The sequence below is a fragment of the Spinacia oleracea genome, chromosome 6, assembly GCF_020520425.1.
Source record: "Spinacia oleracea cultivar Varoflay chromosome 6, BTI_SOV_V1, whole genome shotgun sequence".
In the NCBI taxonomy this organism is placed as follows: Eukaryota; Viridiplantae; Streptophyta; class Magnoliopsida; order Caryophyllales; family Amaranthaceae; genus Spinacia; species Spinacia oleracea.
This window is the reverse complement of record NC_079492.1, coordinates 69,992,736-70,003,058: the sequence shown is the minus strand read 5'-3', so window position 1 is coordinate 70,003,058 and position 10,323 is coordinate 69,992,736. Positions and strand designations below refer to the sequence as shown.

The 10,323-nt window shown below is 41.4% G+C and overlaps 1 protein-coding gene across 1 annotated transcript; it reads right to left on the bottom strand.

The window, feature by feature from the left end:
* Nucleotides 1–802: 802 nt before the first annotated feature.
* On the bottom strand, nucleotides 803–2,198 carry LOC110776374 (uncharacterized). The gene is made up of 2 exons (XM_056832323.1): nucleotides 1,738–2,198; nucleotides 803–1,631 (listed from the first exon to the last, which is right to left on the bottom strand). Exons 1-2 carry the CDS (start codon nucleotides 2,196–2,198, stop codon nucleotides 803–805), a joined length of 1,290 nt encoding a protein of 429 aa, XP_056688301.1.
* Between the last annotated feature and the right edge of the window lie 8,125 nt (nucleotides 2,199–10,323).

Genomic DNA, 10,323 nt, shown 5'->3' with positions numbered 1-10,323 from the left:
CCCATGCTTGGGCGAACGATGATGCGCCATTCTTGAAAATGACTTAGTTATTTTGCTAAGTATGGGAATGAGTTGTTGTTCTCCAAAGGAGCTAATGAGCCCAATGCTTGGGCGAACGATGATGCGCCATTCTTGAAAATGACTTAGATTACTTTGCTAAGTATGGGAATGGGCTTCTGTTCTCCAAAGGGGCTAATGAGCCCCATGTTTGGGCGAACGATGATGCACCATTCTTGAAAATGACTTAGATTATTTTGCTAAGTATGGGAATGGGCTGCTGTTCTCCAAAGGGACTAATGAGCCCCATGCTTGGTCGAACGATGATGCGCCATTCTTGAAAATGACTTAGATTATTTTGCTAAGTATGGGAATGGGCTGTTGTTCTCCAAAGGAGCTAATGAGCCCCATGCTTGGGCGAACGATGACACGCCATTCTTGAAAATGACTTAGATTATTTTGCTAAGTATGGGACTGGGCTGTTGTTCTCCAAACGGACTAATGAGCCCCATGATTGGGCGAACGATGAAGCACCAAAAATGACTTAGATTATTTCACTAAGTATGAGTTCATGTGCTTGACGTGTGCTTTCCTTTTGACGTGTGCTGTGCTTGCATGGCCAATGTTTGGCTTCTACTTACAACATTCTAGAAACAAAATTTGCTAAGTAATATTACTGGTCGAGCTCTTTACTATTGCCATGAAGATATAAAGCTTTGTTTACAATGATGAGATGTTATTTAGCCTATGGCGGGCTTACATGTATCTTACCCCCACTTTCATCATTGAAAACTATCGATTTGAGCTATAAAGCTAAGTACTTTTGAGAAAGGGAGAAACTCTTAGGAGATTGAACATAAAACCTTCTAAGGTTGTCGGTGTTCCATGGGCGAGGGAGGGGCTTGCCTTCAGGAGTTTTGAGTCCCTTCTGGCTTGGCTTTCTTGGCCAGGGGCTGGGGGTACTTGTCCCTCTCTTGAGGCTGTTAACATAGCATCGCCTGCCCACTTGTTGATCCCCAAAGATTTTTCCCACGGAGCCATCTTCCAACTCAAACTGCATGAGAAGTTGGTACACCGAGATTGCGGCTTTTATTTTGCTTAGTAGAGGTCGGCCTAAGATGATGTTGTATGGCAGGGAGATGTCCACGACAAGAAAGTCTACCAACAACCGTCTTCCCTTGTTTTTAGGACCCAACCTGACAGGTAGCTTGATGGTGCCTTGAGGATGGACGCCTTGACCTCCAAATCCAATGAGTGGCTGGGAGATGGTTTTCAGATCATCTTTGGAATACTTGAGCCCTTCTAGACACTTTAGAGTAATGATGTCGGCGGATGATCCACTATCCACTAACACTCGCCTTACCGTTGAGTTAGCGACTTTCATCTCGATGACCAGCGGATCGTCATGGGACTCTTGAATTGGATGACTAGTGTTCCCACCAAATGTCATCACCGGGGCTGTTTGAGAAGCCGATACCACTTTTAGGACTTGATGTTCCAGTGCCCACAAGCTATCCTTCTCCTTGCTCACAGAACCGCCTGTTGCCAAGCCTCCGGCTATCACTCCAATGTAGTCTCCCGTATCATCACTAAGAGACTCCTTTTCTTTGGCTTTTGCTTTTGGGGGATTCTTCCTTAAGTAATTATTCAGCTTGCCCTTGTCAGCCAAGTGATCCAGTGCCATTTTTCAGCTCCCTACAGTTCTTTGTGGTGTGCCCGCACTCGTGGTGAAACTCACACCAAAGTGACTTGTCTCGCTTTGCTTCGGGCGTACGGATTGCGGGTGGCTTAGGGAGGATGTCTTTTCCTTTGAGATCAAGGTAAATCTCCCGCCTATTGCGGTTGTACCTCGGATCCTCACCATGGTCATCAACCATAACCGACTTTTTGAGGGAGGGCTGAGTTTGGTCGTGGCTGCCGTTAGGTCTTAGCTTTTGTTTTTGCCTTGTTCCACTCTCACCACCCCAATTGATCTTACAAATATCTGTGGCTTGAATGTGCATTTGGGCCTTCTCCATTGCTTCCTCGAGGTTGGATACCCCGGACTTGACCAATTCAAACTTGAAGTCATCTGGCTGAAGACCTGCCAAGAGGGCTGCGAACTTGGTTTCGTCCTTGAGATTGTGTATCTTTAGGACTTCTTCATTGAATCTCTTAATATAATTGCAAAGGGTCTCCGTCTCTCCCTGTCTGACTGCCATTAAGTTGACACTTGTCCTTTGGTGCCTCCGACCCGCCGCGAATTGGCTGATGAAAACCTTTTCAAGCTCACTGTAGCTCTTGATGCTTCCCTTCGGTACGTGCTTGTTGAATCATATAAGGGCAAGACCCTTCAAGGTGGTTGGAAAGTACCTGCACCAAGTAGCTCCGCATCCAGTCTGAACGTTCATTTGAGCCGCATAGGCGGCCATGTGTTCTTCTGGATCCGTAGTTCCATCGAAAGGCTCGATGGTAGGGACCTTCACTTTGTCTCGGCGGGGGGTGTTCATTATTTCTTGGGAGAAGGGAGTGAGAGCCTCTTGCAATGACGAGGTATGTCTGTGCCTATCAGTTCTTGGTGGAGGGGAGTCCCATCTTCCTCTTGGGGAGGTATGTCTACCTCTACTCTCTGGGAGAGGCGAGTATGTTCGCTCACGGCGTGGAGGGATCCTTCCTATTCTTGAGGGTGAGTGATGCCTTGGGCGATGAGAAGATGAATGAGCCCCTAGCTGTTGATCGAGGGGTGAAACCCTTGTCCTGGGGGAATGGCCTCTAGCCCGGCTAGAAGGTGAGTGACATCTCCTTATAGGAGAAGGTGAGTGCCTCCTGAGAGATGTCCTTCGAGAGCTGACCTCGATCGGTCTGACTTGTCTTGAAGGAGTGGGGTGGTCTCGTGCGAAGGCCGTAGTCTTAGCACTAGAGGGGGATAGACCTCGGGTGATCCTATCATTCCTGATGGCTTCTCTGGCTTGTTCGAGGCGCCTTCTGTGCAAGAGGTCTCGAGCATCAAGGTCTCCTCTGTGCAATTGTCGATCTTCAATTATCCGGCGTGCATCTTGGCTGGCCCTTGATTGGCGAGGGCGAGGCTGTGCCCCACCCCTGTCACCTAGCCTGTCCTTCACACTTCGGGGCTGTGCCCTGTGGATGGTATGAGATGTTGTGCTCACCTTTGAGCTGGTAGGGTGGTTTGGATGTTTCCTTGAAGGTCCTTCTCCCATTCCTTGGAGGTTGTGGATAGCCTCATTGACTTGAGCAGCCAAATACTCTAGATCCTTTCGGGTGACCAAGTTCTCAGGGTGACCCTCAACATGGGGATGTTGATTCTCATGGTCCTGATCACCATCGTGATCATCTCTGTTCCTCGAAGTAGGCATCAACACGTAATTGGGATGGGACTCTGATCGATGAGAGGAGGAGTGTTGCCTGGTTCGTCGAGTGTTAACCATGGCTTGTAGTTGACTTCCCCACAGACGGCGCCAACTGTTTCTGCGAAGAAAATTCTAAGTGTGAAAATAGGGGAAGCCTCTTCAACCAGGCTGTCGTTTTCCTCCAATCGGTTGTGGTTTGTCCTACAAAAACGACAAACGTAAACTGGCTCGGGGGGGTTCCCGAGAAAACCCTCTCCGACGCTCAAGTCAGTTCTTGTAGAGAGAGAAAGTAGTGAGAGAGTCAGTGTGGGAATAATTGCATACCTGAGTAATGATTAGGTGAAGCATATTTATAGTAATGCAGGATGGCATTATTAGTAAATATAGGCAAGTGTAGGGGCATGGAATCTTGGGCCTGTAGGGGGCTGAGATATGGGCCCCTAACTTCTGGTCTGTGCCCATCAAGAGTTTTGTGTTTGAGGGTATTTTCAGTAATTTCCCCTAAAAGGGTATCTTGGTAATTTGTGTAGAAAGTGGGTCCCACAGGGGGGGCCCGAACAAATACCATGAGGACTCTTTGAGTACTTCCAACAAACGCCTGTGGTTGTGACTACTCCAACAACACTTCCAACAAGGCCATAGTTTACTGCTTCCCTAGCAGTTTTCAGCTGGCAAAAAAAAGATTAAATAGATAAATCAAGTATTATCACAGCAATATGATACAAAACAATACAAGTTTAATCACACTAAAATCCATAGCGAAACTATTCAGAGAAAAATCTAGAATCCAACATTTAATTTAGGTCCATCTCTAAATGGCAATTAACACCAGAAACCTGTCAAATGTAAACCTCCACGACAATGATGGTCCTACTGATTTATAATTTCATCTAAACAAATTGGTCTGAGTTTCATAATTTGTTAATTGTTTACAACTTTACTGGCTGAAATTAACAACAAGAATAACAACCGTTGGCAGTTACACTCATATACTACTACATGCTTTTAAACACATGCAAACAACTCAACAAGCTCAACACAAAGCAAAATTCACAAACACTTGATCAACAGGAAACATAAAAATGACACCCAAAATACAAAATCAAATCGAAGAATTTCAGCAATCAATCAAATAACTGCTGAATTTTCTGAAGCTCCAATTAACACCAGATATAAATCAAACACACCCACATCAAATTAACAAAATAAAGTCATTGCAAATTGACCCAAAAACAACAAATTGAGCAAAGCCCAGAATATTGAAGAGGAGAACCTCGTCGCAGGTGAAGATGACGCAGAGGAGGACGCAGCTAGGCTGGTGAAGAACGACCAGAGTCTGGAGGCCAGCACTACGAATTTTGCAGGATAACGGCCAGACTTTGGAGGAGAGGAGCCGGTGGTGATGGTGGGCGGTGATGGTGGCCGGAGGGATGACTTGCACGAGAGAAGAAGGAGGCTTATGGAGTACGTGACTGCGAGCTGAGAGAAGAGAAGAAGATGGTTGCGTGAGTATGGAGTAGGTTAAAGTTGCGCTTATTTCAAAAGGAGGGAAAGTTTTAACGATTTTTTTTTTAAACCATCAAAAACTGCTCTTCTTGTATAAGGGCCACCTTTGATGAGCCACCTATAAGGATTTTTCCTCTAGTGATCGAATGAGATACAACACTCATATGCAGATATGGAATCATGTTTGAGTTCCATGAATGTTTTAAGTATTGGGTGAAAGGCCTATATCTGTAAAACATTAAATGCTTGATTTTGGGGTTAGAGGCCCACAATTTGGTAAGCATTTGGTTTAAACATTTATCATTTATGAAATTGTATTTCATATTAATTTAATCTTGGTTTAGTATTAAATGAGAAAGTCCAACTGATTCAAACCAATCAAATGGGATGTCAAGATGGATTCTTTGAAATTCTTATTCAATTAGAATTGCAACATTAATTAAACTCTTAATTATTTGAATTCTAGTAAAACTAGGAATACTTAATCCAAGGTTACTTGAGAATTAAGCAATCCGATATTTCTTGGAGCCCAAGACGAAACAACCCAACGCAGCCACAACGGGCCACGTTGGTGTGCGTGCTGCCTCGGCCCAGTGCGTTGTGGCCCCTCACCTCGGCATTGCACTTGCTGCTCGCTGGCTGGGCGCAGCCCATGAGCTGCTGCCTTGCCGCAGGCTTGGCGCGGCCCATGTACTGCTGCCTTGCTTGCAGTTTGGCGCGGCCCATAGCTGCTGCCTTGCTCGCAGCTTAGCGCGGCCCATGGCTGCTGCCTTGCTCGCAGCTTGGCGCCACCCATGAGGTTGCTGCCTTGCTTGTAGCTTGGCGCGACCCATGGCTGCGGCCTTGCTCGCAGGGCGCGACCCTATGGCTGCTGCCTTACTCGCTGGGCGCGGCCCATGGTGCTGCCTTTGCTTGTCGAGCGATGGGCCGACTCGCTTGCCGGCTTGTAGCTCGTCGAGCTTCCGATTCGTTTTTCGATTCCGGAATTCATTTCCGTTTCGAACAAATATTTACGTTTCCGTTAATATTTCCGATTCCGGAAATAATTTCCTTTTCCGATAATATTTCCGATTCCGATAATATTTCCGTTTCCGGCAATATTTCCGATTCCGGCAATATTTCTATTTCCGATAATATTTTTCGATACGAGCCATGTTTCCGTTTCCGGCAACATCTACGACTTGGATAATATTTATATTATCGTCATGAACCATATTTTCGTTTCCGGCAATATCATCATTTCCGGAGTATTCGTTTTTTTGCCTTTTGACGATTTCAGCTCCCACTGGAACCGAGATATGTCGTTCCGAATGTTCATAAATGGAGTATTTAATGGATAATATATTCACTTAAATACTTGATCCGTCCACGTACTATTTGTATGACCCTATACGGGTTCAGTCAAAAGTAAGTTGTGGATTAATATTATTAATTCCACTCGAACTGAAGCGGCCTCTAGCTAGGCATTCAGTTCACTTGATCTCACTGAATGATTAACTTGTTAATTAATACTGAACCGCATTTATTAGACTTAGCATTAAATGCATACTTGGACCAAGGGCATTATTTCCAATACAAGAATTTGTATCTTTAACGACAACCTAATTACGACGGGTTAAAAATCCCGTCGCAAAAGCCTTTTGCTACGGGGCTAACAACCATCGCCATTGTCTTTTACGATGGGTTAATGACGAGATTTTCCATTAACGACGACCCCCTTTTATGACGGGTTCGCGACAGGAAATCTCGTCATTAATCAATGATTATTGGCCTTTAGCGACGGGATTTTCCGTCGTTAATGGTACAATTTTTGTAGTGTTCCTTCAATAGTGTGATTGTGTTTTCTAACAATAAGATTAAAAAAATGTTATAACATTGATAAATGAACCTTAAAAAAATTAATATGTTACATAGTCTAATTAGACATATGGAGTACTTTGTAGTTGTCGGAGACGTGCAAAGTCAAATAATGTAAATGAAGCGAATGATTTGATATAATTATGTACATAAGGGGAATTAAACCAATTTTTAATTTTTGTTAATGGCCTATTGGAACTTGCATTAGTAGGACCGCACCCCATATCTCAATTCCTAGATCACTGGTATTAGCGCGCTATTGATGATGGTTTGGTGGTTGATTATTGTTATTCGGATGGAACACGTACAAGAGGGGGGGTGAATTGTAATTTGGAACTTGCTTCTAACTTTTTGCGGAATTATAAAAGAAACTTAAAAGCAAGTATAGAAAATAATGCAAGAGAGAATTTAGCGTGGAAATCTTCTTGAAAATTATCAAGAAGACAAAACCACGACCACGGGGGATTTTAACGACGAGCTCTCATTCATCAAGCGAACGACCCTGTTACTAACTTAATTGGAAACTCTATCAACCCAAGTTCCCCGTGAACTTAGGATCCCATACAAAGAGTATAACATTCACGCTTAGTTGTGTTTAACTCTCTCAAGACTTCACTCAAAGCCTTTCCAAATACAATAGGAACTCACTCAAGTTCCTAACCCAAACCTGTTACAATATATGAGAAGCGTAGAAGAACTGTAAAGGAACAAGAACTTTAGTGTAGGAACTGAAGGAACTTAGAACTCAGGAACTGACTCATAAACGTGGAACAAATATATTTTCTTTAATTACCTTCCACGTAAACCAGACTCTGTGGAATGACTGAGAAGTCAGACACCTTGGAATGAATGCTAAGATCCTCTTTTATAGTGTTGGAACTCCTAACTGCTTTCCCCATAATCTCTTCAACTATCAGCCATATTCCCATGTTCCTAGGCATGTACCCATGACCTCTATAGTTGATGAGAACGTGGTATATGAACGTGGATATAATGTACTTGGGGAACAAGCTAATACCAAGTAATGCATCCTAGTTTCTAGGCGTGATCCTAACATCAATAACTAATATGTCAGTTATATTTAACGTGTTATATTAAACGTGATTTAATAACTGATTTCATAGGATTCCTAAGTTAATAGGAACCTACCTAATTAATCTACTGATAAACGTATATTAATATTTGACTAACCTAGGATACCCAAATTAGTAGGACTCTAATTAATTAATTAGTTAATTCCAAGATACCCAACTTAACAAGACTCTAATTAATTAACTAATTAATTCCAAAATATAAAACATATTTATCTTATTAAGAATCCTAGACTTAGTCAATTACCTATTTATTTAAGGACTTTTAATCAAATTAAAACTCTTAAATAAACTATCCTAAATCACGTTTATATTCTAAACTTACTGACAATTAGATTAATGCATATTGACATTATACTTAGGATGCATACCAAGTTCCTAGACACGAGTTCCACGAGTTCCTTTTAATACCTTGTTCCATTACCTTTCACGTTTCCACATACTCACATGAATCCTAGAAAATAAACTCTTGTTTCTTGTCTTCATGTTTCATGCTGCTCCGCATGTTGGTTGTTCCTCAGGAACAAGTGCTCCGCATGTTGGTTGTTCCTCGGGAACAAGTGCTCCTCGGGAACAATGGTTGATCCTCAGGAACAAGCATCTTTAGGAACAGCCATCTTTAGGAACAGCCATCTCTAGGAACATCCATCTTTAGGAACAGCCGTCTTTAGGAACAACCGTCTTTGGGAACAACCGTCTTTGGGAACAGCCGTCTTTGGGAACAGACGTCTTTGGGAACAGCCGTCTTCGGGAACAACCTTCTTTGGGAACAGCCATCTCTATTGGGATTCCTCTAGCTCATCTGGAGTTCTAGTTCTTCCGCATGAACTTTAAAACTCCCAGCTTCTCTAGAGTTTATCCTTAGGAACTGCTCTGCAATTCCAGCTCTGGATTTTATGCTTCTTTGTTATAAGCATCTCACAATCATCAACTTCCAGTAAGCTTTATTATTGATGACTTGGGCACAACTATTCATTAATGATCCTTGCACACATACAACTTGAAAACCACGTTAGTTGATTACGTTAGTTTGTCATCATCAAAACCATATTGGCTCAATAATTTCCCCCTTTTTGGTGATGACAAACCAAGGCAAAGTAATAATAAAACTAACAGAAACTTAGTAGCAAGATCATTATTTAGTAGAGAATAAAACATAAATAACTATTAATCATCTTATAAAAGTAGGAAATAAGTATCTTTGCCTTTTCTCTTCCCCCTTTGACATCATCAAAAAGTGTACTTCGTTTCAAGGATTTATAAACAATCTTCTAGATGTACATTGACACCACACCACCAAGAACATATAGTTAATGGTCAAACATGAGGCAAAAGAAAGTATTAATTTGCTCAAACGTCAATCTAGTAATATTAGCCATCCTCACGCATACATCAACAAATCAGTCAAAGAAGCTAAAGTGTAGTTGTCAACAGTATAATCTCATTTTCACCAAAGTGCAACACATTAATAAGAATAAGTCAAATGTCCAATGAGTTCCAAAGAAAATAGATAATTGATGGAAAAATTTATGAAGAGATAAGCAGGCTAATGGGATGAATAGATTTATTCCTTTGTCACTTGTTTCTCAAGCATGCCTCCCTTTTTCTCACAATTTCAACTGAAGTTCCTCCTCATAAAATACATTGTTGTTCCTTCTCTTTCTTTTTCTATTCTTCTTTAGCAGTACATAGTGTCCTTTTCTTCTTCATATAGTTTATTTGAAGCTTTTTGATAGTTCCTTCATTCGATAATTTTTGTAGGAACTTACGTTTATGGTGTAAGTTCCCTTGTGAATCATTAAAGAACTTGATATTTTTTAAAGATAATTCTTTGAGATACTGAAACCTTCATTTGTTTTTCAACTTGGAAACTTAACTGCTTGTAGGAACTTCTTATCCCTTCTATTTCTTCCTTCACATAGCTCTCCTTTTGTTCCCCTCTTTTTCATTTTTTTTTTTTTTTTTCATTTTTCTTATGCCTTCCTTTTTTTTTCACCTCCTTTAATTTTACCTTTCAAAATTACATCTCTATTAATCACCTTCCTCATTTGTTCCCCCTCAACAATTGCTACATCATGTAAGTGACAAAGGAGGAATATTTAGTATAGAATTTTTATACAGTGATGAATTTTTTAAAATGTTTATGAAAAGAAAATAAATCAATGTGTGATATTAATTGATTTGGATCTCTAATATGTTGTAGAGATACGGTAGGAAAAGTGTAGGAAATATTTTTGTGAGGAACAAGAGTTTAATTGGTGGATATCATGGAAGAAAGAAATTATCACACATTACAGGATTTGGACATTCTTAATAGTGCACATGGATCGAATGAAAAAGCCTTATTTTGTTCCATAAGGAAATGGAACTTCACTTTTTTCTTCTTTTTCCTTTTTATTAACGCATAAGCAGTTTGGAAACTAAGGGTAATATTACAAAGACATCAGTGAGTCCTTAATTCAATTCTAGCTCATGACTACGTACAAGACATAGAAAAATTGTAGTGTCAATTTTATAAGGAACAC